General features: G+C 38.9%; 1 protein-coding gene and 1 long non-coding RNA gene across 4 annotated transcripts in view; one reads left to right on the top strand and one right to left on the bottom strand.

Moving 5' to 3' along the window:
* LOC147840047 (uncharacterized) overlaps window positions 1-26,767 on the top strand; it is a 543,896-nt gene that overhangs the window by 508,531 nt on the left and 8,598 nt on the right. The gene's annotated exons all lie outside the window — the stretch shown is intronic.
* The window catches only part of scaf8 (SR-related CTD-associated factor 8), a 65,244-nt gene continuing 56,053 nt past the window's right edge, over window positions 17,577-26,767 (bottom strand). For 2 of the 3 annotated variants that reach the window (XM_087288630.1, XM_087288632.1), the window contains exons 11-21: window positions 26,629-26,760; window positions 26,385-26,494; window positions 26,105-26,298; window positions 25,765-25,865; window positions 23,418-23,531; window positions 23,170-23,326; window positions 22,864-22,994; window positions 20,981-21,119; window positions 20,824-20,895; window positions 20,515-20,739; window positions 17,650-19,900 (exon numbers count right to left, since the gene is read on the bottom strand). In XM_087288630.1, the coding sequence (XP_087144756.1) occupies window positions 18,399-19,900; window positions 20,515-20,739; window positions 20,824-20,895; window positions 20,981-21,119; window positions 22,864-22,994; window positions 23,170-23,326; window positions 23,418-23,531; window positions 25,765-25,865; window positions 26,105-26,298; window positions 26,385-26,494; window positions 26,629-26,760 (2,877 nt within the window). In that variant the 3' untranslated portion in view covers window positions 17,650-18,398. 3 annotated transcript variants of the gene reach the window in all.

Genomic DNA, 26,767 nt, shown 5'->3' with positions numbered 1-26,767 from the left:
ACTTGCATTAGTGCCTTTAACGTTTTAAAAGCCCATCATCAGTGAAACAGTAAATATGTTCTGAATCGTCTCTCTCAAATGTCTCCAATGTTGCAAGGCATGCTCCCTTTGCAAGCAAGCAGGTTACATCGGTTAAATTGGCGGAAGTTAGCCAATTTTCAGGAGCTGCATAACACATTGCGCATGTTACATTGTGCATATCATGGCACGGCAGCAAAGATTCTTGATTAATATGGCATAATGAAAGTATAGTTCCTATCCATATCGACCTAGAGCAGTGGTCACCAAAGTTGTTTCTGGAGGGCTGGTGTCCTACAGATTTTAGCCCCAACTCTAATCAAACACACCTGAACAATTTAATCAAGGTCTTACTAGGTATACTTGAAACATCCAGACAGGTGTGTTGAGGCAAGTTGGAGCTAAACCCTGGAGAGACAACGGCCCTCCAGGACCGAGATTGGTGACCCCTGACCTAGAGAATAGCAACTTTTCATTTACATTGAACTTGGTCAAAGACTATAGAATACACAAGACGTGTCACTCGTATAGTTTTGAATGTGGAAAAATGTAACGTCAATATGGTGAAAGAAGCCCCGCCTACAAGTACAGGAGACATTCATCGATTGATATAGACTGACGTTTCACCGAGGGGAGAAGCTTGGACCAGACGTGTACTTTTACAATAGTTTTTGTGGTCAGCAAACGCACTGGAATCTCAGCGAATACTTACTTCACAAACACAAGAAATGGAACCACATAAAGCTTGAAATCTGCACTTTTAAATGAACCAAGTGCACAAGTGTTTTGTTTTGTAATCAGTATAAAACTAAAGTGAGATACAGTCCGGTAGAGTACATAAATAAGGTTGGTGTCGTGACCTCGTTTCGAATGCGCATTAGCTCAGGCAGCCTGAAAAATGCAATGTTGCTTAATTCAAATGTTTAGAAATGAAACCTATGGGTTTAATGTTTAATTTTATTAGTGATTACAAATATGTAATTGTAAGTTTGGCAAACAGTTTTAGAGAATTTAATGTTTCCACATTCAGAGAGAATGCCTGAGCATACTACGCTGAAAGATGCACGCCGAGTGAAATGTCTTGCCTTGAAGAGACTTTGACTTAGTACACACTAGCTATGTTTCCATCCACCCATGCGCATCATGGCGTTTCCATCAACTGGTTTTTTATGCGCATTTGCAAAATGCGCATAAAAAAACAGTTGATGGAAACGCCATGATGCGCATAAAAAACTTATGCGCCTAACTGGGTAAGATAAACTTTTTATTCGATAAGAAAAGATGCGCATAAACTGCGATGGAAACACTTTTACCGCACAATCTCCAGCATGCGCATTTAAAAAGGTCATGTGATTTTGTTGAAAGAGATCATGTGATGCTTAAAATGTGTGTGAATGGACAAAACGTCAGGCTGAGCACATTATAAAACATCTGAAATGTTATTTTGGTCATTATAGAACGCCTTACCATTTCAGTATTAATGTTATTATATTATTAATGACCTCCAGAATCGAGAGCGCCTGTGCTCTGCGTCTGACAACTTCAAATGTCACTGCGCACTCACTGCTTGTCTTCTGAGGCGCATTCATTTAGGAAAGATTGATGCAGCTTCTCTACTGCAGCAAATGCAGTTTTTACTGTTGATATTTGGCGCCAGTTAATCAGGAAGTGACGATTTTGGTCACTATGACTCGTTGGATGAAAACGCTGCTTCATTCGCACAACTTTTATGCGATAATCGAGTTTTGCGCATAAAGTTTATTCGCATTTTTTTGATGGAAACACAGCTAATGTTACTACAGAAGATCCAAGCTTTGAATAGGAGAATTATCCAAGCTCTGGTCATTTTTGAGTAAGATCAGCCTTTAAACATCCAGCTTCAGAGCCAGAGATCGACTGAATGGATTCATAAATTATAAAACTCAACTTTTTACCTCTTGGGAGTTGTAAAATGAGCCGATTAATCTTTAATAATGATCTTTAAGAATGTTAAAGCATTCTTATGCGCATAAAAAAACAGTTGATGGAAACGCCATGATGCGCATAAAAAACGTATGCGCCTAACTGGGTAAGATAAACTTTTTATTCGATAAGAAAAGATGCGCATAAACTGCGATGGAAACACTTTTACCGCACAATCTCCAGCATGCGCATTAAAAAAGGTCATGTGATTTTGTTGAAAGAGATCATGTGATGCTTAAAATGTGTGTGAATGGACAAAACGTCAGGCTGAGCACATTATAAAACATCTGAAATGTTGTTTTGGTCATTATAGAACGCCTTACCATTTCAGTATTAATGTTATTATATTATTAATGACCTCCAAAATCGAGAGTAATGTAATGTATTTTTTATTTAGTGCCATGTCAGCAACCAAGGCTATCTTCATGGCAGGAATCTTTCAACAATAAATATACAATTTAAAAATCAACAAACAAAATAAAACATAAATTAAATAAGATTTTTTGTGTTAATACATGATAAAAATTCTAAAATCTTTTCGGGTGTTACTTTGTCAAAAATGTCTTTAAAAGAGTTCATTTCATAAAAAGTCCTTCTGGAATCAGTAAAAGCAGGACAGTCCAGTAAAATATGTTTTACAGTAAGATGAGTTTTGCAATACAAACACTGAGTAGGGTTTTCACCTTGGAGCAAAAAACCATGTGTTATTCTTGTTTGCCCAATACGACATCTGGTAAAAACTACTTGATCAAATCGATTCTTAAAATGTCTTAAAATTCTGTGTGAAACTTCAGGTTGGATTTCATGTAATTTATTGTTTTCTAATGCATCCCATTCCTTTTGCCACTTGTTTAAAATGTAAACGTTGATAAAAGGTTTCATCTCTGACGGAGGAATTTGGCATTTGTTCACTACTTGCTTCAAAGCATCTTTAGCAGCTGCATCAGCTCGCTCATTGCCTAAAAGTCCGACATGTCCTGGAACCCAGCAAAAAATGATGTGATAAAACTGATTTTGTAGTTGGTGAACTTTAGTTAAAATATTATCAATCAAAGGATGATCATTCGTTGAAGATTCCATAACTTGGAGGCATGATTTAGAGTCTGTAAAAATGATGGATTTCTTTTGTTGGGCATTTTCTATATACTCCAATGCTAAAAGTAAAGCGCGGGCTTCAGCTGTGAATATGGAGCATTCTTTAGGCAGACTGATTCCATAATGTCCAGAATCGAGAGCGCCTGTGCTCTGCGTCTGACACCTTCAAATGCCACTGCGCACTCACTGCTTGTCTTCTGAGGCGCATTCATTTAGGAAAGATTGATGCAGCTTCTCTACTGCAGCAAATGCAGTTTTTACTGTTGATATTTGGCGCCAGTTAATCAGGAAGTGACGATTTTGGTCACTATGACTCGTTGGATGAAAACGCTGCTTCATTCGCACAACTTTTATGCGATAATCGAGTTTTGCGCATAAAGTTTATTCGCATTTTTTGATGGAAACACAGCTAATGTTACTACAGATGATCCAAGCTTTGAAGAGGAGAATTATCCAAGCTCTGGTCATTTTTGAGTAAGATCAGCCTTTAAACATCCAGCTTCAGAGCCAGAGATCGACTGAATGGATTCATAAATGATAAAACTCAACTTTTTACCTCTTGGGAGTTGTAAAATGAGCCGATTAATCTTTAATAATGATCTTTAAGAATGTTAAAGCATTCTACTAAGAAAAAAATGCTAAAAAAAAGACCATTTTCGGCAGGATGTACAGGAATTATGCTTTCTGAGCAAGCAGCTAACTGCCGCATCCAGACATGTGTGTACATCTCTGCTCAAGGTTTCATCAGCTACATGCAGTAACAAAGAGCATCGTTCAGAATGGCAAACGTTCATGTAACCCATCTGTTATTAGCCAGGGAGCTGGCTGCTTCTCATTTTCACTGCTGTCCTCTAGGGAACGCTCTCTGACAGTGAGTGTAAGACAGAGAGGTGGAAGACTAGATTATAGATGCATGAGCTGCTGGTCATCATGACCATAGACAGATTTCTCCTCAAGTGTGTTCATGGATCTGTGTGTGTGTTAATAAGAAAGTTCACCTCAAAATTAAAATGCACTCCCTATTCACTCTCAATGTGCTCAAACCTTTTTCTGTTGATAACAGGAGAAGATATTTTTAAGAATTAAAATGGAGGCAGCACGGTGAGTAGCACAATCGCCTCACAGTAAGAAGGTCGCTGGTTTGAGCCTCAGCTGGGTCAGTAGCCATTTCTGTGTGGAGTTTGCATGTTCTTCCCATGTTGGCGTGGGTTTCCTCTGGGTGCTTCCACAAGGCCAAACACATGCGCTATAGGTGAATTGGCTAAACTAAATTGTCCGTAGTGTAATAGTGTGAATGAGTGTGTATGGATGTTTCCCAGTGATGGGTTGCGCTGCATGGACCATATGCTGGATAAGTTAGCGGTTCATTCCGCTGTGGCCAACTCAGATCAATAAAGGGACTAATTCAAAAAGAAAATGAGTTAATGAATGAAAATGGTAACTATTGACTTCCAAAGTAGGAAAAACAAATACTAATATGGTTAGATATTTCCAGTTTTCTTCCAAATATATATATTTTTTGTTGTTCAAGTAAAAAAAAGAAATAGGTAGCGACACATAAATGCAGAGTAAATGATCAGTTTTGGGTGAACTATCCCTTTAAGGTGTGTTCTGCCCCCTGATGTCAGTCTTTCTCATTCAATTCTCACGTTCTGATTGGTGTGAGGTGCCAGATTGTGTATTTTAGCAAAGGAGTTCCAGAGGGGGGAGAGAGAAAGAGTGACTCATAAAATCTAAAACATCGATTTTATGAATCACACAATTGTGTGATATTGTGTGGCAGCTGATCCTTAACATGTAATGGTAATTATCAGCCCAAAATGTTAGATGCATGTAATAATATCTATATTCATCATGATCTTAAATCTACAAAGCTTGACGAATCATCTGACTTGAAGTTTACATGTTTAGCAAGTGAGTAGCATTTCAATATAAGTCTAAAACTGTTTCAGATCATTAAATATGTTAGAAAAACATATTAATGGGAATTATAGATATTGAAACAATCTGCTGTACGGTTATAAACATCTTATTTATACTTTAAGCAAGCAGAACTTAACCGTAATGGTCATATAAATGTACCTATCAGTATCATATTTCTTCCTCTTGTCGAGAGCTCAATTTCTTCTATAACTTACGATGTAAGCCATAGATGTCTGATTGTTCAAATAGGATCAACAATAAAACCATTACTTCAAATAAAACCACTTGATTTAAAGATTTTAACTTAAATGTGTAGATAAATAGAAATTGAAATTACAATGCTGATTAAAAATGCCCCTTTTGAGCTTTGATCCAAATTGTGGCATTTTGGTGACTGTCGCTTTAAATACAAGAGGGTATATGCCGAGCTAGTGTTCTTCCCATACTGATAAACTTCCGGTGACCAGTTATTTTAAACTTTTTTCCATTTTATACGGTTCCTTTTACAGCATCGATGTTGTAATGTCATTAAAATACATTCAGTTAAATAGACTTTGGCATTCATTTAGTTGCTCAAGCGTAAAACGAGACAAAAAGCCGTTTACTTGCACGCGCCTGTCAGAATCTGAAGGCTAGGGCAAAAGCTCCATTGAATATACTGGGGTAAATAAACGCTCATTTTATAAAGACATGGCGGGGGAAAGTGTAATTTAATGCAGTGCATCTTGTACAATTCAAGACCCACTTTATATTGGATATCACTCAGCCAGTGGAGATCGCTGATTTTTGAAGAAAACAGACCTTAAACGCGCCGGTTTTTGCATTGAATACAGTTCGCCGGAAGCGCTTAACCCAGGTTACTGGCAAATTAAAAGTCCTATAAGCATGCTTCGGCATATACCCTATTGAGATTGTGCTACACCAGACATTTTTCTAAAGAAGGCGGAGCTATAAACAACTATATTTCAGCATAACGGCAGACTCAAAACTCTTAATGGTGGACGGCTGCTTCTCACTCAGTGCTGTCTATGCTAATGAGGGAGAGATTGCCACTAGTGGGCGGGTCTTTCCCCGTCTGATGACACGTGCAAAAGAGAGAATGTCAATCAAAGTCTTTCTGCAGACATATCTTAGAAGTTTGATTAATTGTCCTGCAATTTTCTAGACACAAGTACTTTTGGAATAAGCAATATCAATTGGAACTTGATCTGGACTTATAACAACAAATATTGTGTCACTAATAAAGTCAGTGAAATTAACTTTAAAATTATACGTAAAATCTATCCGACCAACCAGTTTCTCAAGAGGTATGAAGTTGATCTTTCTGAATCGTGTGTTTTTTGCGCAATGGATGTTACTTGAGACTGTTATGCGTTTGTTTTTTAGATCGTATGTATGTTAGATATTTCTGGTTTGATGTTGAATGTCTGTTTAACATACTGAGTGGTCATAGAATTATTATTATTATGATTATCTTTAGTTAATCCCTGTATCCCTTTTCCTACAGGCTTTCAGATATTTGCTATGATTTGCATTGTCAAATGTTAAACCTTTTATCTACAGGTCAATCTCAAATCAAGTCTACTCATCTGAATCTGTCACTCCAACTCCAGTTCACACAGAGAAGCATTTGAAGGTTAATTCAGGAAACTGGAAGGCTCCTGAATGAGGTCATGTATCACAGAAAAAGGTATGAATAGCCTATTTATGCAGTCCAGCAAGTTCGGCCACTACAGAAGAAACCTTTTTTATTTTCTATATGGTGCATTGATGGGTAAAAATGTAATTTAGTAATTTAAGCTGCAACACAAAATATGAAAAAAAAGAGAAGGGCTTAAATTCTTCAAGTCCAAAACACATTCCACACTGTGTACAGATTTCAATATCCTCATTAAAAAAAAATCAACAATGTTTCAAGTTTACTTTCACACTTTAATGTCTCTCTTGTATGGTTTTGAAGTGAACTAGGTGGAAAAGATAAACTATTCATACACAATTCAGAATATGAAACATGATCATTAAAAGGAGTTTTACTGTTCTTTCCGGAGCTACAAAAAGAAAAAAGGGCCTATATAGGCTTAAATGATCCTATTTTGTTTGCCTTTTGGATTTCAAAAATATATATACAGTTGAGGTCAAAATTATTAGCCCCCCTGTTTATTTTTTCCCCAATTTTTGTTTAACGGAGAGACAATTTTTTCAACAACACTTCTAGACATAATAGTTTTAAAACTCATTTCTAATATCTGCTCTATTTTATCTTTGCCATTATGACAGTAAATAATATTTTACTAGATATTTTTCAAGGCACTTCTATACAGCTTAGAGTGACATTTAAAGGCTTAACTAGTGTAATTAGGTTAACTAGGCAGGTTAGAGTAATTAGGCAAGTTATTGTATAACGATGGTTTGTTCAGTAGACTATCGGGAAAATTTTTTTGCTTAAAGGGGCTAATAATATTAACCTTAAAATGGTTATTAAAAAATTAAAGACTACTTTTATTTTTGCCGAAATAAAACAAATAAGACTTAATCCAGAAGAAAAAATATTATCAGACATACTGTGAAAATTTCCTTACTTTGTTAAACATCATTTGGGAAATATAAAAAAAATAAATAAATAAATAAAAAAAAAATCAAAGGGGGGCTAATAATTTTGACTTCAACTGCACATATCAATTAGAGAGAGTCGAGAGTTAATTTAAACAGGTTTTCAGAAAAGTTTTTTTACACACAAAATTTATATAAAATTACGGATTCATTTCATTCCAAGGATGAACTCCCAACAGGCCAAAAACCATATGCCAGGACAGATTTTAGCACAAAGATCTGGTCAACACCACAAGGGGATCCGGCCGGAAAAGCACTGGCTTTCTTATTTCATGCTTTGATGAATCCATATCTAGAAGCTTGTTAAATGGAGACGAAGCTCAAAAGGCTAGATCTCTAATCTGACCACTTGCTTGGCTGGCAAAGCGAGAAGGATAGGGGCATGGGGGAGCACAGATGCTTGCCGTCATTAATAAGCATAATCATGAATAATTAATCTCCCTAAAAGAGCGAATAGTGATGAGCTAAACTGATGAACCAGATTGGAGCAACCACAGGGGAGGATTTACTGGAAGTTTTAAAGTCACAAGAATACTGCTGTCCAAATGTTGAGCTTCACTCGTCAATGCTGTCAGCTTGAGGGATTTCAGCCTGATCTCACTAGGAAACGTAACTATTTGACGTTTCGTCAATTTAGTGGCGAATTCGGATGAATTCATATAAGTAATGTACAATTTTTAAAAGAAGGTATGGCACCAAACCCCAAAATGTACAAATGAGATTCACTCGAATGAGCCGCTAATCAAACTACATCAAAAATCAAACTAATTCAAAAAGTTATAAATTAGCATGAGATAGCATTTAGTACATGTTACAAAGCTAATGGCTAAAGACTGGAAGGAAATACGTATTCAGACATACCACACAAACATTCAAATCCCAAATGACATTTTGCAGTGTTATTTATCTTTGAAGGTTCTTTACATGTAGTAATGGTTCTGGTTCATCTTGAATAACCCCTTTTGATGCTCTTCTAATCTGGCTAAGCTAGTAAGCTAGCAACAATCATCTCGAACTCTCAGACCTTCTGACAAACATCTTTTGCACGTTCCTCATCAAGAGGGAAGCATGATTTTTAAAGTGTGTCTTTGCTGCAGCACATTGACATGCTGGATCAGGCCAAATACCTAGTGGATGTGCATTTGTGAGCAGTTGTTGCTAAAAACGAGAATTATTTATATTAATTATTAAATTAGCCATTACGTTGTGTTATAAATGTCTACATCTAGCCCAACCATCACAGTTATTAATGTCTACACCTAACCTCCCTAACCCTAGACCCAACCATCATAGTTATAAACACCTACAGCTACCCCAATCTTAAACCCAACCATCACAGTTATAAATGTCTACATTTACCCCAACCCTAAACCCAACCAACACAGTTATAAACATCTACACCTTCTCCAACCTTAAACCCAATCATCACAGTTTTTAACATCTATACCTTCTCCAACCACAGTTATTGATATCTACAGCTACCCCAATCTTAAACCCAACCATCACATTTATTGACATCTACACCAACCCTTACCCTAAACCCAACCGTCACAGTTATAAACATCTATACCTACTCCAACCTTAAACCCAACCATTACAGTTATTAATATCTACACCAACCCTTACCCTAAACCCAACCGTCACAGTTATTAATATCTACACCAACCCTTACCCTAAACCCAACCGTCACAGTTATAAACATCTATACCTACTCCAACCTTAAACCCAACCATTACAGTTATTAATATCTACACCAACCCTTACCCTAAACCCAACCGTCACAGTTATAAACATCTATACCTACCACCAACCTTAAACCCAACCATCACAGTTATTAATATCTACACCAACCCTTACCCTAAACCCAACCGTCACAGTTATTAACATCTACACCAACCCTTACCCTAAACCCAACCGTCACAGTTATAAACATCTATACCTACTCCAATCTTAAACCCAACCATCACAGTTATTAACATCTACACCAACCCTTACCCTAAACACAACCGTCACAGTTATAAACATCTACACCAACCCTTACCCTAAACCCAACCATCACAGTTATAAACATCTATACCTACTCCAATCTTAAACCCAACCATCACAGTTATTAACATCTACACCAACCCTTACCCTAAACACAACCGTCACAGTTATAAACGTCTTTATACTCCAACTTTAAACCCAACCATCACAGTTATTAATACCTACACCTTCCCAAACCTAAACACATCCACAGTTATTGACATCTACAGCTACCCCAATCTTAAACCCAACCATCACAGTTAACATTTACGCCTACTCCAACCCTAAACCCAACCATCACAGTTAACATCTACACCTACTCCAACCATCAATTTATTAACGTCTACACCTTCTCCAACCACAGTTATTGATATCTACAGCTACCCCAATCTTAAACCCAACCATCACAGTTACTGACATCTACACCAATCCTTAACCTTACAGTTATTAACGTTCACACCAACTACAACCGTCATAGTTGCATAGGCATTACTATAGACTAGAGTACTTAATGTCCACTACGTATTGGACCTGATCCAGTACATCATGTTGCAGAGAGCAGCAAGGGTATCTTGGATTTTTCAAAAGCTTGACTTACAGTTTTTACTGCCCACATTTAAATCTGCCCCTTTTTTGTTTTTGTTTTTGTTTTTAAATCTCAGTCAAACAGTATGTTGGCATTTTAATGTGAACAGTCCCATCTATTAGTTATTGGTTATGTTGTTAAGTTTCTTCTTTTTAATCTTATTATTGGTCTTATACACGGTTATAAAGTGGCAATAGGCTAGTGGTTAGTGCGTCAATAAAAAAAGATGAGGAGCTAACGGTGACCCAAGTTCAAATACCGCCTCGAGGTCCTTTGCTGATTCTTCCCTTATTTCCGTTCCTCGTGCTTTTCCTGTCTCCACTCAACTGTCCTATCTAGTAAAAGTTAAAAAAGTGCTTTATAATGAACTCGACTTGAAATGGTACTTTATTTCTGCTTTTTAGTTTTTCAAATGTACAACTGGAATCCAATTACTGATTTTCAGGAACTGATTCCTTTTTAACACAGACTGTAATCATTCTCTCAGCAGTTCTCTCATTCTTCCTAAAATAGCTACACAACTGAATTTGTAATTAGCAATCAGGTACTCCTCGTGTCCTCTAGACAATGAAGATATCGGACGTATGATTACCATTTTCACTTTTTTATTACTTGGGTTTATTTATGGAGTGTACAGAGGCAATACAAAAAAGCTGTCGTCTGAAATTTTCTCTTTAGAAAGGAGCGTTTTTCTCAGCCTTCTGTTTATGTTCGGTTATTTCACTTTAAAGTAAATGGAAATAACATGTTCATATAACTGACATGTCTAAATATATACAGTTGAAGTCAGAATTATTAGCCCCTCTTCTTCGTTTTTAAATATTTTCCAAATGATGTTTAACAGAGCAAGGACATTTTCACAGTATGTCTGATAATTTTTTTTCTTCTGGAGAAAGTCTTATTTGTTTTATTTCGGCTAGAATAAAAGCAGTTTTGAATTTTTTATTAACTATTTTAGGGACAATATTATTAGCCCCTTTAAGCTATTTTTTTTTCTCGATAATCTACAGAACAAACCACTGTTATACAATAACTTGCCTAATTACCCTAACCTGTCTAGTTAACCTAATTAACCTAGTAAAGCTTTTAAATGTCACTTTAAGCTGTATAGAAGTGTCTTGAAGAATATCTAGTCAAATATTATGTACTGTCATCATGGCAAAGATAAAATAAATCCGTTATTAGAATTGAGTTATTAAAATTATTATGTTTAGAAATGCGTTTAAAAAATCTTCTCTACGATAAACAGAAATTGGGGAAAAAATAAACAAGTGGTCTAATAATTTAGGGGGGCTAATAATTATGACTTCCACTGTACATTGGAAGCTGCCAATAAAAAAATAAGCCTCTTTTTAATGAAAGTATTTAAATATATACTGTATATATTTCTGTAACCTATTTTTAAAAATGCTTTAAAAAGGTTTAGGCCATATTAGGCATAAATAAAAGAATTTGGACTGAAACAGGAAGCCCAAGGGCTAAAAAAATAAACCACGTGCATCTGTTTTAAACAAACAGAGACCCCAGAGAGCGTCTTCAGAGGAAACAATAAGACTTTTGTCACCGAGCACAAAACCAGGTGTCAAAGCCTGAGGCGCTGCATTAGTCAGACTCCTGTGATGTACTCCAACAGTTGGTGTCCTATAAAACCGCCCAACTTCTCATCATGTCATCAAACGTTAAAGACGCAAATAAAAATGTAATAATAAAAAAAGGAAGTAAGTAAATTATCACAGCAGAGATGGTCAAAATCCTGAACAGACACGAGGATAGGCAAACGTAAGAGGATTAAAACAAATATAAAAAAAAAGAAAACACAAACAACAATTAGAAACTTGGGAGTAAAAATACAATTTTAACATTGTTTTAAGTCGTAAGTCGATTAAAGTCGATTTACTCCAAAGATGGTGATCATTTTTAAACCAAGGGATAGTTCACAAAAGATCTACACTCTCAGAAATAAAGGTATGAGAGCTGTCACTGGGGTGGCACCTTTTCAAAAGGTACAAATTTGTACCTAAAAGGTCCATATTAATACCTCAACGGTACATATTAGTACCTAAAAAGTACAAAAGTGTTCCTCCTGAAATTTTTTGGAACCAATATATACTTTTGAGGTACCAATATGGACCCTATAAGTACAAATGTGTACCTTTTGAAAAGGTGACAGCTTGCATAGCTTTATTTCTGAGTGTATAAACGTACATAACAGCAATGGTAAAAATATCAGATGATAATATTACTCACTCCATATCTAAAAAAACAAACAAACAATCAAACTCACACAGGTGAGTGTGCTTGACAAACCACCTGTTGAAACACTCTTCTGTCTTTAAAATACAACAACAAAAGCCTCCCCCTCCTAACTCTAGCACTTAATTCTCTGAGGACAAACAGTTCCTTTGTATTATTAACACTTGTTGTGTGTATTGCCTCTTCTTGTTGAATCGCTGAATGCTTCCTCAGTCATAAGTCGATGTGTACAAAAGCATCTGTTGTGACTAAATGTAATGTTTTCCACGACCGTATGAACCCTGTATATAAAATGAGCTGACTCAACACAATTTTTGAAATTTTTGGGGGGACAACTGTTCAATGATCAATCCACTTCAATTTGTAAAAACGAAGATGTTCATTTAATCAGTTTGTCTTGGAAGAACATCAAGGAATTGTGTGGAAGCCAGCTTTTTTTTTTAGCGTTTGTAAAGCTGAAGTCAAATTTGAGCCAAGCAAAACAATAGCAGGCACTTTTCAGAACAGAAAATGAAGTGTTTCTGCCTTCAGTGTAATAATAAGTATGTAAAGGACCAGAATTGGGAAGCACAGAAGTACACGCTCCTTAAAAAAACTCCATGGGGTTTGAAAGTGAAGTCTGACCTCTACTGGTTATATTCTGCATCTGCTAGATTCTAAACTAAAGCCATAGATTGAGAAGTAATTTAGCTCTGATTGAAGGGTGCAGTGAAACAGACAAATATTGAAGCAAGTTAAAGACAGATTTGTTGTTATTATTATTTAAAATCACGAATATCAGTCTGGTCATTAACATGACCTGAGCTCGTCATCTCTGCAGTGTTTCTACAGCTTAGATGTGACATAAGGAAGACTACTAACACTTTTTAAAGTATTGAAGGTTGTTAATATTAGTTATCACACGGCTTCGTATCACCTTGACCGTCAGTGAATACGTTCAAGCATACTTACATCCACATGTGTTTGCTTGTCTGTCACGCGGCGGTTTTGATTGTTTTGGCGCCATCTTGTGAACGAGTAAAGCTTAAGGTTAACGTTAGTCGGTTCTTTATTCAGCCAGTTTTGGTTTTGTCAGCTTGGTGTTTTTTTATTCTAAGACCATTTTAATGTACTTTGTTTCTAACCTAGCAAATGTAATAGAGAAAAAAGGCAAAACATGTTTTAGTAAAATACCTAACATGAGATAAAGAACTGTATTTTGTTGTAAAGTCTTATTTTTCTCTCGCCCTCATTTGTCAAGACGCATCTCTTGAAAGCATATGCTTTCTTAAAAATTACAAAAACCAAGACAATTAAAATAAAAAGTACAATTCAATTTAATCTAAAGTGTTAAATTAAAACCGTGACTTCAAATTGCGCACAAACGGTCAGATAGCCCTGCTGAAAAATCCAGCTGAAACCCACCTAAGCTGGTTGGCTGGTATTAGTTGGTTGACCAGCCTGGTTTTAGAGGGGTTTTGGCCATTTCCAGGCTGAATTCCAACAATTTCCAGCCTGGTCTTAGCTGGTCAGGCTGGGAGATGACCAGCTAAAACCAGCTTGACCAGCCTGGGAGCCCAGCCAAAACCAGCTGTGTCCAGCTTAAACCAGGCTGGCCAAGCTGGTTTTAGTTGGTCATTTTACATCATACATCAAAAATGTTGTTGTTATTATTTTATTTTATGTTTTTTATATAACTGCTGCTGTCACTGACTATTTAGTTCGGTAAAATGTTTTACATGTAAAAAAAAAAAAAAAAAAAATATATATATATATATATATATATATATATATATATATATATATATATATATATATATATATATATATATGCACGTAGAGTTAAAGTCAGAATTATTAGCCCCCTTTTGATTTTTTTTTCTTTTTTAAATATTTCCCAAATGATGTTTGACAGAGCAAGGAAATTTTCACAGTATGTCTGATAATATTTTTTCTTCTAGAAAAAGTCTTTTGTTTTGTAGCAGTTTTGAATTTTTAAAAAATATTTTTAGGACAAAATTATTAGCCCCTTTAAGCTAATTTTTTTTTTTCGATAGTCTACAGAACAAACCATCATTATACACTAACTTGCCTAATTACCCTAACCTGCCTAGTTCACCTTATTAACCTAGTTAAGCCTTTAAATGTCACTTTAAGCTGTATAGAAGTGTCTTGAAGAATATCTAGTCAAATATTATTTACTGTCATCATGGCAAAGATAAAATAAATCAGTGAAAAGAAATAGGTTTTTAAAACTATTATGCTTAGAAATGTGCTGAAACAATCTTCCCTCCAATAAACAGAAATTGGGGAAAAAAATAAACAGGGGCGCTAATAATTCAGGGGGGCTAATAATTCTGACTTCAACTGTATGTGTGTATCTGTCATGAACTAGGGCAGTTTTATTTATTTTTCTCAATTTATGAACATTCTTTAGGCCCTCATAGGATATATCATTAATTGTCTAAGTGTTAGAACAGTGGTTCCCAAAGTGGGGGTCGGGAGTAAGCATAGGCCGGTATAAGATTCTGACGGTATGATAACCTTGGATAAAAATATCACAGTTTCAAGGTATTGTGCTCACTGCTCTAAAAGATATTCTTATTAAATGTCTGAGTAAAAACAAAAACTTTTTTCCCTTTTGAAAACAATATATTCTACTTTTTGAAAGATTTATGATATTTATAACATGATATGACAATTTCTAACATGTCAGGCTAAATAATTCAATTGAATCATTGACTTCTGACTTCATTAGTTTCAAAAACACAGATTTCTTTACAATTTAAGTATCTTTGGATATTTTTTCTGCTGGAGATTATCCTAAAAAAAAAGTAAATAAAAATTTTACACACCCTAGGAACGGTATTACAGAAAATATTGGCAGTTTTAAAACCTTGAATTTTCCAAACCGCTGAATAACTTGAAAATGGTTATCATCCCATGCCTAGTCGGGAGGGGTCTCTTGGTGAAGTCCAAAGATAACAAGTGTTATTAAACACTCAACTAGAATTAGAAATAGACCCTTTTCACATTTCTGGGTTTCTCAATAGCGGAAGGCATCATAGCTAGGTAAACGTAGGGCCAATTGGTGTTGATTGTCCTGTCTCTACAGATTTGGTAAGTGTGTGATCAATGTTCATTGTTTGTTTATTCAAGTTAGTACTCTTTCAGTGTTTAAAGACATACCTTAGTCAAAATGATTGAGTTATGGACTGAAACATCCGCTGTAAATACTGCTCTCTGAATGTAAACACCTTAATCAAACTAAGGTCACATTTTGTGAGTGGATAGTCTATACACTCACATCGCTACCTACCGAGTGCATTTAAGTTAATAAAATTTTTTATTTTTTTTTTTCAAAGCGTGCGGTATCAAACATTCCATTAAAACAACACTCTTCCTGTCGACACAATAGCCTAGTGGTTAGCGCGCTACAACATTTAGGCCCCGTTTACACTAATGCGTTTTAGTTTGAAAACGCACAAGTTTTGCTACGGTTACGCCTTCCGTCCACACTACGCCGAAGTTTTCGAGCGCTGAAAACGGAGCGTTTTGGAAACGCTGGAGAGGCTGTTTTCATTCAAAAACGCTGCTGCTCCGTCTCAGTGTGGATAAGGGAAAACGGAGACATCTGAAAACAGAGGCGGGGCAACTGAGATTCGCTACCTGATTGGGGCTTTTAGGTCATTGCGTATCCTTCCCTTATTCGTCAAGCCCCTATCACATGACTATAACACATGGCTTTAAACGCTACTGGGAGACAGCAGACCAGCCTTCACTGTAAACAACAACATGGGCACAGAAATGGGAGCGTTGTTTGCACTATTGTCTGTTTTAGGCGCCATTGTGCAGTTATTCATTTGTTAAGTTAAGTAACAACTCGACCTCGTCGTCTGTCCACAAAAATACCTCTCTTGCTTTCTTTGCCATCGCGTTTAAAGTTCAACCGGGGTTTTTTGACTAACAATGACCAAATGCCGAGCAAGACACATGCTTTCTGTTTATACTAGAACGCGCATGCCCAGAGTGCGCCAATGGTCACGTGATATTCGTTTTTGGTGGCGTAGTGTGGACGGAGATATGTTCAGAAATGCTGGTTGAAATGCTAGTGTGGAGGCGGATCGTTTTTGATCTAAAACGCCGTTTTAAAACTAAAACGCATTAGTGTAAACGGAGCCATAGCAGTAGAACTTCAGGGCGCCTTGAGTTCAAATCCCACCTCGAGGACATTTCCCGACCCTACCCCCTTCTCTCTCTGTCCCACTTCACTTCCTGTCTAATTACTGTCCTATCTAATAAAGGCCAAAAATAAATCTTAAAAAAAAAAAACTACCCTCTTCCAGCAGTTCCTCGCATCCAATATCACGTTTGTCACAGGGGCATGCATGAAATGTTCCTGAATGAGAGTGAAAGTGCTGAACTGCAGTTAATGTAGACTAATTATTAATTTGGCAAATAATTTGATTAGTGATGTCCATGTAAACACAGTCACTGTCTTTCTCCTATGCATCTGTGTGTGTTTTGCCTGTAAAAATCAGCGCATGCTCAAACAGAAACTCCCATTTTTATGCAAAACCTTTCCCTCTTTCCCTCCCCCCTAAACAGAGCTAGACTCTTTCCTGACTTTTTCCAAACTAGAGGTGAGAAAACACCCTGCTAGGACCAGGGGGTTAGTAGACCTTTAAAGAAAGCTGGAAACCTGTAGCATTTGTATACTAAATAGTGTATAGCATATTGTATACTATATATGTCAGTGGTTTCTAACTTTCATCAAAATATCTTCTTCTGTTTTTGACAGAACAAAAAAACGTACGTTTTGAAACCACTTGAAGATGAGTAACAATATTAAGTGTAGGGGACAGTACTTCATATTGCAGAACATCATTGTGTGTATGTGTGTGCGCCTGAACAGCCGCTGTGAATATAGCATGAAGTGTGCAACATGTTTCCAGTGCATTAAACACTTAAATTGGCATGCAAAGCAGATCCACTAGGTAAACGAGAGCTGGAGGAGAGCTCTAAATGTAAATCCTACAGCACGTCTGATGGCCGGCCACAGTTTACAAGTCAATTCACAAACACAAACATTTCATTCCATCCACGACACTGGGGCTAGCATCACTTGGCTCAAAGCTTTAATGTTTTGTTTTTTTTTTGCAGATGGTGTCTCTTAGTACAAAACACAGTCCTAAAGATTTTTTTTAACAAGCAGAACGTTTATTTGAAACTAAAACAGTTTGCACTCAACATCCATTTCTCCTTTGATCGTCTTTTCTGAGCACCTGCATTTCCATAGAAGTTTGATGAGGGACAAAAGAAAAATCACAGACATTTAATATTGTGATAATACATTGTAGTTTAATTATTCTTTCCTTTTCAAAGCAACTAAAACGCAGTATTGTTCTCACTGTCTTTTTTTTTTTTTCCTCGATGTATGCATATTTCGCTATAGAGACAAGAAGCATTGGACTCCACAGAAGCGTTCATTTCAAACTTTGCAGCTGCAGTTTTGAAAAGAAAAGACGAATAAACAAGCCAGTGCTGTTTTCAAGTATTCCGCAATCAATCCAAAGGAGAAAGCCAGAATCCTTACACTCTTCCATAGGAAGGTCAACCTCTTTTCCCCACAGCATTTACAATATTGGCAAACCAAGCGTCATGAGAAAAACAAAACAAGAAACACCTAGTTTAAAACAATGGGGTTGCATTAAAAACTAGAAAACAGAATAAAATTAAATTAAAATCCCACCTACCATTTAGATCCTCTAGCGTGAGCCGCCTAGAACGAACGTACATTTGAAGCTTGAGAGGTAAGAATCATTCGTTAAGGTGTCTAGAACATCCTAAAACTGAGCACAACTGAACTGAAGGGGATTCCTGTGAGAGCTTTCAAAACCATTACAGAGATGACTATACAAAATGATCTTTACCTACTGAGTGATGATTATGTTTCCTCAGTGTCACTTTTCTCAAGCTCAGGTTCAGTCTCAGCGTTCACCTTTGGCCCAGTCTGTTCAGCGTCTGTGTCCACAGATGCGGAAACAGACATTTCTGGGGGGTTCTCTCCGTTCGGGGGCTCGTTCTCGAAGCAGGCGGGAGTGGAGGACAGAGATGGAGAGGGGCTACTAGAGGGCTCTGTAGCAGTCTGGGATGCAGGTTCCGACTGAGGTTTGGAATCAGTCTCCATTCCGTTGACGCATGAAGCAGCAGTGTCCTCTTGACTACTTGTCGTCTCTTCAGGTGGGCTGAGAGACTGCGGCTCTGGCTTGACCTCGGCTTGTGGTTCCGCAGCTGGTTCTGTTGGTTGGGGTTGAGGATCAGGGTGGAGGACCGGTGAAGACTGCGAGTTCGTTTGCACTGGTTCTTGTGCTGGAGGCCGAGGAAGCAAGGGGGTCGGTAAAGGAAGTAGCGGTTGAGGCTTGGCTTGAGGAAGCAGCGGTTGAGACTGTGAAGAAAGAGGAGTCCAACGGTCCCGCTCTTTATCCTTCTCGTTCTCCCTTTCCCTATCCCGCTCACGATTCCGATCTCTGCCACGTTCGCGCTCCCGATTCCGGTCCCTCTCCCTTTCACGGTCTCTGTCGCGCTCCCGGCTATGACGATTGCCATTCATTTCACCCCTAAAGTCCATATCCCTGTCATCCCTGTCCTTCTGCCTTTCCCAAGGTCTGCGGCGATCATCGTAATCTTGGTTCATGTTGGCGTTAAAAGAAGGTCCAGTTCCACGATTCCAAGTGGGTCCTGATGAACCTCCGCTGCGGCCCTCAAATCGATTCTGAAAGTTATTATTTGGCCGCTCTTCCTGGAAACCCTTCGCTGAACCACCAGACATCCCCCTCATGTCTCGCTCATCAAAGTCCCCCCTGGGTGGACCCCAACGACTTTCTGCTCTGAAACCACCAGACACATTTTCTCTCCTACCCTCTCGACTCTCGGCTTGCATGACTGCCCTCGGAGGTCTTTCTAGCAGAGGTGGTCTGGCGGGTCCAGGCTCTGTTCGCATCTCCAGCGGAGGAGTCTTCAGCAACCCCGTACTTTGCTTCTCTGGTGGTGGAAAGCGATAATCCTGATCTCCCTCTTGTTGGGTGACTACATCAGACCTGGGTGGCGCCTCATTATTAGGCTTGATCAGACTGTCATTTACAGCAGGTGGGGGATTGGGTGCCCTCATAAAAGTACCCTCCGTACGATTGAACTGCTCCATTTGAGAAAACGGAGCCCGGAGACGGGCTTGGGCTTGAAGGGAAGCATCCAGGACGTTGTTGGTCTGATGAGCAAGGCCTGGCTGCATAAGAAGGGGAAAGCGGCCGCCAGGCCCCTGGAGCAGGTTTGGACGAAGTTCCAATGGAAGCAGCCCTGTCATCCTCTGCCCGGCGAGAGGATGTGTCAGAGATGCAGAAGGATGCATACCCAGCAGACCCATTCCACTGCGCACTGCGTTCTGCATTCCTGACAAATGGAAAAAACAAAACAAATTAATACACGAGTGAACATAAAATTACACAATAACAGTCACTCCAAAAGAAAAAGCATACATGATCAGAAAAATGTAAATCATTGATTCAATGAAAATTGATGATGCCTAATTAGCAGATACAGTAAGTCAGAATTATTAGCCCCCCTTTGAATATGTTTTCTTTTTTTAAATATTTCCCAAATGATGTTTAACAGAGCAAGGAAATTTTCACAGTATGTCTGATAATATTTTTTCTTCTGGAAAAAGTCTTATTTGTTTGATTTCGACAAGAATAAAAGCAGTTTTGAATATTTTAAACACCATTTTAAGGTCAAAATTATTAGCTCTTTAAGCTATATATTTTAAAGTCTACAAAACAAAGTATCGTTATACACAGACCTGCCTAATTACCCTAACCTGCCTAGTTAAGCCTTTAAATGTCACTTTAAGCTATATAGAAGTGTCTTAAAAATGTCTAGTAAACTATTATGTACAGTTATCATGGCAAAGATAAAACAAATTAGTTATTACAAATAAGTTATTTAAAACTATTATGCTTAGAAATGTCCCCCCCCCCCTAGGAAATACATATTATTTAACCATTTACCCTGTAGTGTTATTTCAGAAGATGCCTCCATAGCGTCTGCAGACTGAGGTGTTTTGTCTGTGCTGCTCTGCTGATGCTGTGCTCCGACAGGGTTAAAGACTTGTGCCCCAGGCATTGCTGATGGAATAAAGCTCCCAGGAATAGTACCGGTGGGAGGCATCATGGCACCAAACGGAGAATCCTTGCTGCTGTCTTGAGTGTTTGGCATCGCAGGCTGTACTAAAGCTATAAAGGTGATATAGGGCTTAAAAAGTGGACTTCAGGGATAATAAAGCATGAATAGCGTATTTCAGAGGCTGTTCAACTTACAGTTCTGAGCTGAAGCGAGACTGGTGACTGCCCCCACTGCTGACGGCCCTACTCCTGGTGTGGCCATGAAACCTGCAAGAGAGGAACCCACAGATACGTCAAGACAATTGTACAGTTAAACGTCTTGCTTTAACACGTTCAGGCTTGAAGCATGTACCTGGGGGAGGCTGGGAGGCATTAAACCCTGCCCTTAGAAAAGGTGGAGGGGGACCGAAGCCTGGTGGGGGCATTGCCATGGTGACAGGGAAGGATGGAGGAACGAGGCCAACAGCAGGGACTGTCTGTGGCACTGGAATCTTTAAAAAAAAAAGAAGAAGAAGAAAAAAAACATTTTAAAACATCCATGCATATGTAGATGTCGTGATCAATTCACCATGAAAAAGGAAGCAAAGGAACCTCAAGGTGTCTTTCCATCAGTCTACACTTACCAGCGCATTACAAAAATGTAAACTTTAAAGGGCCATGAAACCCCCTCGCTTCAGCAGGGTGTTTTCACACCTCTACTTTGGAAAAAGTCAGAAAAGTGGGCGTGTCCAGCTCTGTTTAGGGGGGAGTGTCGGAGGAACTAAAGTGCGATGGTGTGGGAGTGTCTATTTGTGCACGCGCGAGTTTCAGAGTCAAAATACACACCCACACAGACAGGAGAAAGTGATGGTGTTTAACCTACATGGACATCTGTAGTCGAATTATTTGCCAAATTATTAAATGTTGGACTTTAACTGCAGTTTGGCTCTTTCATTCAGGGAATTCATTCATGCCTCTCGCGACAAACGAGATATTTGATTCGAGGAACTGCTGCAAGCGTGTATTTTTCATGCAATGTTTAATACCGCACGGCGAATGAGAGAAAAAAAAACTCTGCATTTCCCGGAAACTTAGATGCATAGGGCAGGTAGTGTCAGAAAGCTGCGTGTGTTATTCCGGTCACTAAATGCGGTGCTAACATTTCTGCACTCAGTGCAATAGTTAACTTAATTCGATACGAACAAACTGAATAAACAAAGAGCACTGGTCGCTCACTTATCAAATCTGTAGAGACAGGACAATCACCAGCAACTAGAGCCGCGTCTTTATGGAGAGAATACTACAAGCAAATCCAGATTTCAGCGTTTGCAGATGAGAACAGCTCTCAGGTAAACAATAATCCTCCTTAGACACGTAAGTTATTGTTGTCGCGCGTCGCGTACACTGTTAATCCACACGTGACTCTGAGCTCTCAGAGAGAAAATGAAAACAAAACTTAACTGCAGCAAACTATAAAAGCAACACTTCACGCTTGTTTTGCCAACACAACGTGGCGTCTTTGTGGTGTAAGCACGGTGACACAAATGAATATTAATGAAGTTGCACAATAGAGCGCGCTGATTGGTTTGAACCAAGCCTTACTCATGCATTAATGCATCACACTGTAAGACGTAATAAGACACACTCTGGCACAGGCGTCCAGTCTGCACGCTGGAATACACGCTATTATGTCATGACCGTGACGCAGCTTCAAAAATTCGTTTCAAACAGGAAGTACAAATTTGCTTGAAATAACGCAAAAACAACCAATTTACACTTTTTAGTGAAATATAGGTGTCCTAATAGTGTTTTTAGCAGTGTGGGACACATATACGACTGTCAACAGCTCAAAACATGTGTTTTGGTGTTTCGTGACCCTTTAAGAAAACTACAATTTAAAAATGATTTTCAACCAGCAAAAGTGGCTAGTGGGAGCAGCTGTGTAACCCGCCACAGCTGAAATCAACCCGCATTTGGTGTTATTGCCAAGCCATATAATGACATATTTATACTAAAAAATACAGTCAAATCCAAAACTATTCATAGCCCAGGGGGCTTGATTGTATATATGTTTACTGTACGGCTTACGACCATAGCAGACTAGTGGAATGGACAAAAAATGTTTTGTGAATGCCAGCCCAGATTTTTAATTGACATACAACAGCATTCCCAGAATCCAGCAATTCATACAAATATATCAAATAGAGATGTAAACATGTTTTATTCCTCGAGCCATTTTCAGGCTGGAGATCATACCTGCATGGGCATCATAGTGACAGGCTGTGTGAAGGCCTCACTGGCTGTGCTGCTGGCTGTACTTGCTTCAGCTTTAACTGGCTGACTCGGAGTCTCTTTGGCTGTCTCCGTATTCCTTTGTGATTCCCAATCTGCACACGAAAATAACGAATAAAAATGTGAAGGCACATTTACATGTCTAATTCCTGTATTATCTGTGTTTTTGTCCTGCCACCGTCTGCAACAAAAACAGATTCCTACCACATCTTCTGACTCTATGAAGCACTTCTCAAACCTTTAGCTAGGAAACCAGTAAATGCTTCTTACCGTTGTTGACCGTCTCCTGGTCAATCATGCCTCCCTCAGCAAAGTCATCTAGATCATCCAATTTCACCTTCTCCCACGGGATATAAGTGACCCCGAGGTCCACATCCCAGAACTGCTTGTACTCCTGTTTGACTCCTTTATTCAGAGCCCAAGCAATCTGTAAGTAATACAAAACGTTTCAGCTTGCATTCCTGAATTGATTATAAAACAGCACAAAGATTAAGGAAGCAAGTGTTCTTTAAACATACCTTGATGACCTTTGAACCAATTTTGTAAGAGCCGGTGCTCAGCTTCTGAAGAGCCCGATATGCGTCCTGACGATGGACCATACAGATGTAAGCGCAGCCTCTGGGAGGAATCATCTGGGGAGGGAAGTATACAGTTGTCACTAAACCTACTCAAAAACCAGAGGAAGCTTTAATAAAGAAATCCCACATTCATATACAGTCATTTGTGTGATAACTGTACAGTGATAACACCCCAGGTAAATACCCCTGCAATTTTACAACACAGCAATTTCAAGAGTAGCTTGACGCTATTAGCAGGTTTGGCATGCTGAGCTTGGACATGAGCTTGGAGACGATTGAGCTTAGGGCTCCCACCTGGTCATTGATGGCCCGTTTCCACTGAGTGGTACAGTACGGTATGGGTCGGTACGGATCACCTTTATCAGGTTTGCGTTTCCACTACCAAAAGGGTACCAACCGTCAACAAAGTTTCAGATGACGTCATTCTCACTTGAGAAAATGTCAAAGTAAAGCTGTGTGGATCGTTCACATATCAGATAAAGCACTTCTCAGAAAACAGATGCTTTATACACATAAATACGTGTGTATAAATGTTCATTACTAACCTTTTTATTAACAGGATTTGATTCTAAATGCAGATCAATGACAGTGTGAAATAGCCTACTGTAACGTCTGGAATTATATAAAATAAATGCAACATATATGAACACATAGAGCCGATATGTTATCAACTACAGCAAAACTACGCACAGCAGACATTTAGTTCTTATTCGGGTTCAAAAACAACATGCAACATAGAGCCCACAGTCAGCGCTCATCTGTAGTACTCTCATCTGAGAGTGCTCAACCTCTCATCTGTATCTCTAATCTTTACCAGCACATGTGACCTCTGTTAGAAAGTAATTCTCAGTTCATAATAGTCCAAAGGGCGATGATAATAATGAAACACGACAGTTTGTTCATGGTTTAGGTTGCTGAAAGAATCTCCTTTTTTTCTTACGGCTTTTTTCTGTTTTTGTGCACACGCTAGCAACGTATCTCTGTAAACCAATAATGTTCAGTTGTGCGTCTGGCTCTGCCTCTGCCTCTGCCTTTTGGTACCCTTTACAAAAGTGTACCCAAAAAGTGTTACGGTACAGTTCGCTTTTTGGTACCTTTTGATAGTGGAAACGTCCATAAAAGTGTACCAACCGTAGCATACTACTCAGTGGAAACAGGCCATTAGCATAAAGGGAGTCCATGATTAGGTAGGTCTCGAGAGCTCACTCTGGTAAAAGAGAAATTGGGGTGGAGAGGGGGGGATTTTTCCAAAACGAAGAAAAGACAAGTAGGGTAAAATTTGTCTATTTATTGTAGATTTGGATTCATCCGATTGGTTTATCGCCGATAACGGATGAGAGACCAGCCGCAATCAATCTTATCACATGCTCCTCTCGAAATTAGTTTATAAAACTTCACTTATTGTTTGTTTTGGCTTTTATTGGGTTATTGTTGGTAAATTCCTGGGAACAGCAGAGTGAAGCCTGGTTTATACTTCTGCGTCAAGTGACCGGCGTAACCCACGGCGCATGCAACGCACGTAGCTGTGCATTTATACTTCTGCGCTGTCTCTGTTGCTCTGCATTAACACTTCCGAAACGCTAGTTGGCAGTGATGTGTAAATGTTCCTCTGTGTCGAGTTTCTTCGCTGCTGTTTTGCTTTTCCTGAACATTTCCGGGATGTACAAGTGGCTCAAACTCGCTCATTTTGAGGCAGGAACCGGCGGACGTGCAACAACTTTAACTATGAGGTAAACACAGAACAAAACTTTCCATCCGGAGCTTCTTCACGGGACTCCACACTTGTAAACAATCGCTCCATCAGGCTCGCACCATTCACGCGGCTCTCGGCCCCGCCCAGACTCATCAGCGCTACCAAGCCGACCAATCACAGAGCTTGCGCTACGCGTTGTTGCGCATGTAGTTAAATTTTTTGAGAGGTGCACATCAGCGACGCCGACGGCCACGACGAAGGGCTATGCGTCAGTGCGGTAGCATACGCCGGCGTTTGACAGAGAAGTATAAATCAGCCTTAAAGCAGACAGAACTCTGACCACTATTGATGACTTATGTTATCACTAAGACATTATAAACTATGACGCAATGAAAAAAGTCAAATGTTCAAAAGTGACTTTTAAATTGGCAAAAAAAAGGCTATTGCTTTGGTGTTAGCAGTTAACTTAGACATTTGTACTGTCGAATTGTTGTATAAATCCAACATCACATGAGTAGCAATAATCACAATCATTTACAATGACTACAAGTTGTAACTACAAGTTGTATCATTTATATTTAAAACTCAACTCACATTGATAGATTCAATCTGGCCGAACTCTTCGAAGAGGTTTGTGAGATCCTGTTGGGTGGCTTTCTTGTCCACTTGACCAACCCATAGAGTAGTGCTGCAAACTGAAAGAGCAACCAGCATGTTACTGATGTGATTTCATTGAAGACCTTGAAAGAACTCAGTAACTCTTAAAGTGCTCTAGCAAGGGTTCACATTTGTGGATTACTGCCTATATCAAACAATATAAAAGTCATCAATTCCTTTTACTAGTAAAAAAAAAAAGTTTAAACAGCAGTGACATCACTGAAACACAATGTTGCCCTTACAAATTGGTAACGAAAGAAAGTAGATGTGTTCCTACCACTGAGAACCCTCGAGCGGATTGGAGGAAGCCCTTTTTTCTGCCGGTCTTTTTCTCTCTCCCGTGCTCTTCGCTCACTGGAATAAGAACGGGAGGACTTCCTCTTTCGGTCCCTTGACCGAGACCTTGAGCGTTTTCTGTGTTTCCGCTTCCGAGACCCAGAGCGTGATCTTGACCTCCTCCTCTTAGGTGACCTGGAGATACAGTGCAATCTTATCAGCTATCTTATCTTGTGGCTAAAAAAATGGAAAGAGCCTTTTACAGACATTGGCGCACCAACCTAGAGCGGGATCTTGAGCGCGTCCTTGAACGGGTGCTGCTGGTTTTCTTCTCATCCGTCTCAAAGAGCTCCTCATCGACCACATCCTGTCCCTCATCAATATCCATGTCCTGCAAAAAACACATATGGAAAGGGCATTTCAACAATCCATTTATTAATCCGCAAGTGAGACACCACCTTCAAACTACTGCCAATGCATAACACGGGCTTTTCCTCTAAAGTAATGTCTGATATCAGATCCTACCTGTTGTTGGTTGTCCATGGAATCATCCATTTTTGATTCTTGAACTTGGTGCTGTGGCGGGGCGCTGCTCTGGCCAGATGGGGCAGAATTTTCAGTGCCAAAAATAGCGTCCTGGCTCTCCATGCTCATAGACTGTCCA

This window comes from Danio rerio, chromosome 17 (assembly GCF_052040795.2).
Source record: "Danio rerio strain M-AB ecotype USA chromosome 17, GRCz13ab, whole genome shotgun sequence".
Lineage (NCBI taxonomy): Eukaryota > Metazoa > Chordata > Actinopteri > Cypriniformes > Danionidae > Danio > Danio rerio.
The sequence above is the reverse complement of the archived record's forward strand: the minus strand, read 5'-3'. Positions and strand labels throughout refer to the sequence as shown.